Source organism: Caenorhabditis briggsae, assembly GCF_000004555.2.
Source record: "Caenorhabditis briggsae complete genome, chrIV, whole genome shotgun sequence".
NCBI lineage: Eukaryota > Metazoa > Nematoda > Chromadorea > Rhabditida > Rhabditidae > Caenorhabditis > Caenorhabditis briggsae.
In genome coordinates, this window is record NC_013487.2 from 1,857,496 (window position 1) to 1,863,014 (window position 5,519).

The window sequence follows — 5,519 nt, forward strand, 5'->3', positions numbered from 1 at the left end:
CCCCGGTTTTTTTTTGGCAATTACTCTTTGACTACACCACTCTTTGACTCCACATTCTCATTGACTACAAAATCTCTTTGACTACATTTGTCTCTTTGACTACACTTTAAAAAATTTTTTAATTTTCTGCAGTTTTTGTGGGCGTTCTCACAGAATATAAGAAGAATTTGAGCCTAAGCCTATAATTTTAAACAAAAAACTGACAATTCTAAAAATACATAACAGTGAAAAAAGTACTGAAATTCGCGAAAATCAGCAAAATTCTCACTTTTTTCGCTGAGATTTCCAAAATTTTATTATTTTCTGTACAAATCAAAGGCTTTGGCTGAAACGGTTATCGGAAAACTGGTGTTTTAGCCTAAGCCTATAATATGAGACAAAAAACGGAAGCTCCAATAAATTCAGTCAAAAAGTACTATAAAACAAAAAAGTGTAGTCAAAGAGACAAGTGTAGTCAAAGAGATAAATGTAGTCAAAGAGTAGGTGTAGTCAAAGAGTGGTGTAGTCAAAGAGTAATTGCCTTTTTTTCATTTTTTCGATCAAACGATACTTTGTTTCGGAAAATCGACCATCGCATCGGCACAACCTTACAGATTTCTCATTAGAAAAAAAACAGGGTGTTAAAACCTAAGCCTCAAATTTCAAACAAAAAAGCAAAATAATCTGAAAACTCCAATCAAAAAGTCTTTAAATTCCCAAATATTAGCAAATTTTACACTTTTTTCACTGCAAAGTTTTCAGAATATTCGGTTTTTTGTTCTATATTTTAGGCTTAGGCTAAAACACCTTTTTACGACAAGAAGTTTCATTCTAAGCCTTTGTATGAACAAAAAACACGGAACATTCTGAACATTTTCAGGGAAAAAAGTGAAAAAATAGAGGTGGGCGGGATTGCGCTCCACCGAAATGAGCAGTTTCGTTTGTGAAATTCCGGTCGGCGTGTATTTTTACTCCAAAAAATTCAAAAAATCCGAATTTTTACTCCCAAAATCTATAAAAAGTTCCCAGGAAAACCAAAAGCGCTGTACACGAGTGGGGCCTGTCGTGTTCGTGGCATGGAGTCCCTCACATGGCTCAATCTCTTTCAGTAAGTGCGCGCTCCTCTCCAATTTCGAGCCGAAATTCAAATTTTCCAGTGGCCCACAATCCTTCTCTGGTCCGTTATCCTCGTCATCAGTGCCGTTCTATTCGTCTATCTCATCACCATCACTGTCCGCCAATATTTTTCATTTCAAGTGTTGATTGATTTGAATATTGGAATGGACGAATCATCGTTCCCCTCGATAACCTTCTGCAATTCGAATCCCTATAAATTGAGCGCAGTTCAGGCGATTCCTGAGTTGGAAGCTCTTTTGACTGTCTATGAGCAGTCCCTTCAGTAGAACTTTTTTCTTTTTTTTGTTGAAATTTTTAAAGAAAAAATGAAGAATTTGCAATTAAATTAAACAACAAAAAAGTGAGTCAACAACCAAAAAAACAAAAAAAAGTCGAAAATCATCTCAAATTACAATTTAAAAAGTCTACAAATCCATTAATTATCTTTTCCTTATCAGACATTGGATCCTTCTTTGACATATTCACAAATTGATGACGTAGCCTATTCAACTCCGGAAGCGTTCGCAATTTCAAAAATTTCACTTGATTCGAGCCTTCTGAAGCGCCGGGAATCGTGAGATTCTGACCGCGGACGGCGGTTCGTTGAGCGTTCAGAAGCACGGTGACGACGTCCTGTGTGCAGCGATCGAGTTCGTGAAGGAAATTGGTTGGAGCCAGCGGGACAGTTTGGGTCGATTGATTTTCGGTTAGCTGGGTTCCCTGGAAATGAACAATTTCGCGATTTTTTTTCCAATTTTGGAACTAGAAAATTGGCTTAGAAATCGAAAAAAAAATAGTTTCCGAACATGAAGAATGCCTGAAAAAAATACATAAAAATCCAAAAAAAAATTTTGGCCGCAACTTGTCGTAGTGGTGATTGCAGAAATTCTTACTGTACCAAAAAACAAATTTCTGCGAACACCAACACGACAAATTGCCGACAAAAATCTCGGGTGGTTCGATTTTTAAAACAAGTTTCAGGTCAAATAACTCAAAAAAAAAACAGAAAATCGCAAAAATCGTATAAATCTTAAAACCAAATTGCGGACAAAAATCTCTTTGAAAATCGGGGGGGGGGGGCCTGAAATTTTTGCTAAAATGGTGATTTTTGAGATTTTAAGCCTATTTTAAAGCCAAACAACCCAAAAAAAAATAGCAAAAGCCTTAAAAACATCTGCAAAAATCGTAATTTTTAGGCGTATTTTTTAGTAAAATAACCCCTAAAATTCACTAAAATTCACTAAAATCGCGTACATTACAAATCCATTCCACAATTTCGTCGTCAAAAATGTTGGCGAATCTCGGCGCGGGGTATTCCAAATCGATACTCATATCATCGTCAATTTCAGTGGGAAGGGCTCTGAAAACATTTTTACTTGAAAAATCGAGAAAAAACCGCTCTTATGGGCGAAAATACAGAAAACAAAAACCGCTTTTATGGGTTAAAAACAACAAAAAATCAATGAGAATGCTCAAAAATTCCTCACTTCTCAGCCTTGCCAATTTTGACCTCAAACAGTGGTTGCTCCCATCGAAATTTGGTATCTGGCTTCTCGTATCTCATCAACAGCTGATCAATGATTTCCCTTGAATATCTCTCCCCTTCAGGCTTCTGCTCATTCAACCAGTGACACGTGTCAGAAGAAGGCGTGACTTGAATCACACAATACGTCGTTTTGCTCATTTTGGCAGCCAAAAACAGCTCATATCGATAGCCTTTGATATAGTTCAGACCGTCACAAATCACAACTTTATTCTTTGTCAAATTCTGCTGAACTTCTGAACGAATCCACGATCGCAGATCCTTCTCTTTGTTCGCGAACTCGTAGTTTTTGCGCGAGAAACTGCCGTAGGCGTCGTCGCGAATGATTTGACACTCTTTTTGGGATTCGGAGAATTTTTGGGCCAGACGATCGACGATTGTAGATTTTCCAGATGCGGGATGACCGGTCACTATGATAAGAGGCATATGGGAGAGCTGAAAATGAGAGCGAATTTTTTTCGTGGAAATTATTTTTTTTTCAGTGGAAAAATGAAAAAACAAATTTTGATACTTCGTGTCGATACCCAACCAAGTTCTAAAGCATGTACCTTTAAAAAAGCTACCGTAATCCTTTCAAACAAAAAGTTTTCATAATTTGGCCTATTTTTTGAATTTCGTCGCAGAAAAAAGACAATTATCCTTCAAAACAGGCAAAAAAAAAACGAAGATTCACAGACATTTTCAAGAAATTTCCACAAAAGTTCGGCTTTTCACACGATTTTCGCCGAAAAAGGGTTGAAAATATGAAAATAGCAATTTTTATAAATTCGTGTCGAGACCCAATCAAGTTCTAAAGCCTGTCCCTTTAAAGAAACTACCGTATGCTTTTCGAATTTTTTTTGATTTTTGGCCTATTTTTTGCTTTTTTTGCAGCAAAAAAGACAATTACCATTTAGAACAGTCGAAAAACTAAAATTAACAGACAAATATAAAGAATTTTCACCAAATTTCGACTTTTTTCCATGATTTTCTCTGGAAAAATTCGTAAAAAACACAAGAAATAATCATATTTTATGAATTCGTGTCGAGACCCAACCTCCTCAAACCATGTTCCTTTAAAAACTACCGTATGCTTTTCGAATTTTTTTTGATTTTGGCCTATTTTTTGCTTTTTTTTGCAGCAAAAAAGACAATTATCATTTAGAACAGTCGAAAAACTAAAATTAACAGACAAATATAAAGAATTTTCACCAAATTTCGACTTTTTTCCATGATTTTCTCTGGAAAAATTCGTAAAAAACACAAGAAATAATCATATTTTATGAATTCGTGTCGAGACCCAACCTCCTCAAACCATGTTCCTTTAAAAACTACCGTTCCCTTTCACCAAAAATTCCATTTTCGGCTTATTTTTGGCCTATTTAGGCCAATTTTTAGCAGAAAAAACACCGGAAAACAACCATCCTTTAGTACATACAAAAGACTAAAATTTACAGACTTTATTTGAGAAGAAAAATGGATAGGAAAAATGAATAAATAATCGATAATTGATCAATCAAACGGCTGTGGGCTTCTAGAATCCGATTCCTCTGAGCTATCACGTGACGGCAAGCTCTTCGCCGCAGCCTCATCCACAAACAGCGTCAATCGATCGTTGTACGGGCGCGCCATCGACGCCGGAAGAGTGTTGTCGCGATCCCAAATCGCTCTGACCACATGGGCTTTCGGTGCTCCGGTAATGATGAAGGCAGAGTGTTTGGCGAACTTCAAAGACGCAAAAGACAGCGTGATTCGAGTTTTGGGCGGTTTCGGCGAATCCTGAACGACTCCAACCCATCCGTATTCAGTGACGTGTTCTGCACGATCTCCTGGGAAGAGACTGGCAGTATGCCCATCGGGTCCACATCCAAGGAACAGCAAATCGAAGCGAGGGCTGGTGCCACTTTGCTCGGGAAGGAGAATTCTGCGGAGGTTGTCCTCGTAGAGTCTAGCAGTGAGACTTAGATCATTGCAAATCGGGATTGGCACGAAGACATAGGCAAGTTCTGGTGGGAAGAGCTTCAAATAGGTGCCCAGATTGCTCTGCTCGTCGTCCTTATCCACGTATCGCTCGTCGACCATAAAAATTCGAATTCGCTTCCAGTTGAGGAGATCTGCGTCACATGCGAACAAGGCTTTCGTGAAGATCGGGGGCATCGATCCGCCGCTGACACCGATGCCAATGGTTCCTGGCATATCGAGCAGGTACTTGAGACGCTTTGTGAGATAGTTCTTGAGCTGGGTGACCATCTCGACGTCATCGCCGGACACGTGGATTTCTGGTCTCATCTGGAAGAAAAATTGAATGAAAATGTGAAATTTTGGGGGTTTTTTATGTCTAACAATGCCGAAAAATCATCTAAATGACGTGAAATTCGGAGAAAATCGGAAATTTTCGAAAAATTGAACATGATTTGGGGATTTTTGGGTCTTTTTTAGTGACTGAAACGAAAGAAATTGGGTCTATGTTTTAAAATGCCGAAAAACTATCTGAATGAAGTGAAATTCGGAATTTTTCGAAAAATTGAACAATATTTGGGGATTTTAAGACTTTTTTCAGACCGGAAAACAGGAAATTCAGTCAAAACGTGCGGAATTTCTGTTGTTTTTTGACTGGAAAGCATACTTGTATCCTGGCCTTCGCGGGCCCTGCCATAATTTCTTTCAGAATGTATATTTTTGAACCAACTAAATCAGATATGACAGAGCTCCACGAGTACTACAAAACGGTATTATTTGGAATACTGTATCTTATCTATGAACAAAGTTACAGATCATAAAGTGGCTTTTCTCGCAGGGCCCAGCAGGCCCGGGGCGGGCCTGCTTTTTTTTTGCTTCTTTTGCTCTGTAACTCTGTTCATAGACAAGATGCAGTATTCGAAATAATACCGTTTTGTAGTAC

General features: G+C 38.1%; 3 protein-coding genes across 3 annotated transcripts in view; 1 reads left to right on the forward strand and 2 right to left on the reverse strand.

The window, feature by feature from the left end:
• CBG21523 overlaps positions 1-1,382 on the forward strand; it is a gene marked incomplete at both ends in the record, with an annotated part of 3,550 nt that extends 2,168 nt beyond the window's left edge. Inside the window, 2 exons of the mRNA XM_002632570.2 lie at positions 1,009-1,087; positions 1,137-1,382. Of these exons, the coding sequence (XP_002632616.2) occupies positions 1,009-1,087; positions 1,137-1,382 (325 nt within the window). The remainder of the gene's footprint in view (positions 1-1,008; positions 1,088-1,136) is intronic.
• A 112-nt stretch (positions 1,383-1,494) lies between these two features.
• Positions 1,495-3,064, reverse strand: CBG21524 (the record flags this gene model as incomplete). Its single annotated transcript, XM_002632571.1, has 3 exons — positions 1,495-1,815; positions 2,350-2,455; positions 2,583-3,064. 3 exons carry the CDS (start codon positions 3,062-3,064, stop codon positions 1,495-1,497), a joined length of 909 nt encoding a protein of 302 aa, XP_002632617.1.
• Positions 3,065-4,129: 1,065 nt separating this feature from the next.
• On the reverse strand, positions 4,130-4,906 carry CBG21525 (the record flags this gene model as incomplete). Its single annotated transcript, XM_002632572.2, has 1 exon — positions 4,130-4,906. One exon carries the CDS (start codon positions 4,904-4,906, stop codon positions 4,130-4,132), a length of 777 nt encoding a protein of 258 aa, XP_002632618.2.
• Between the last annotated feature and the right edge of the window lie 613 nt (positions 4,907-5,519).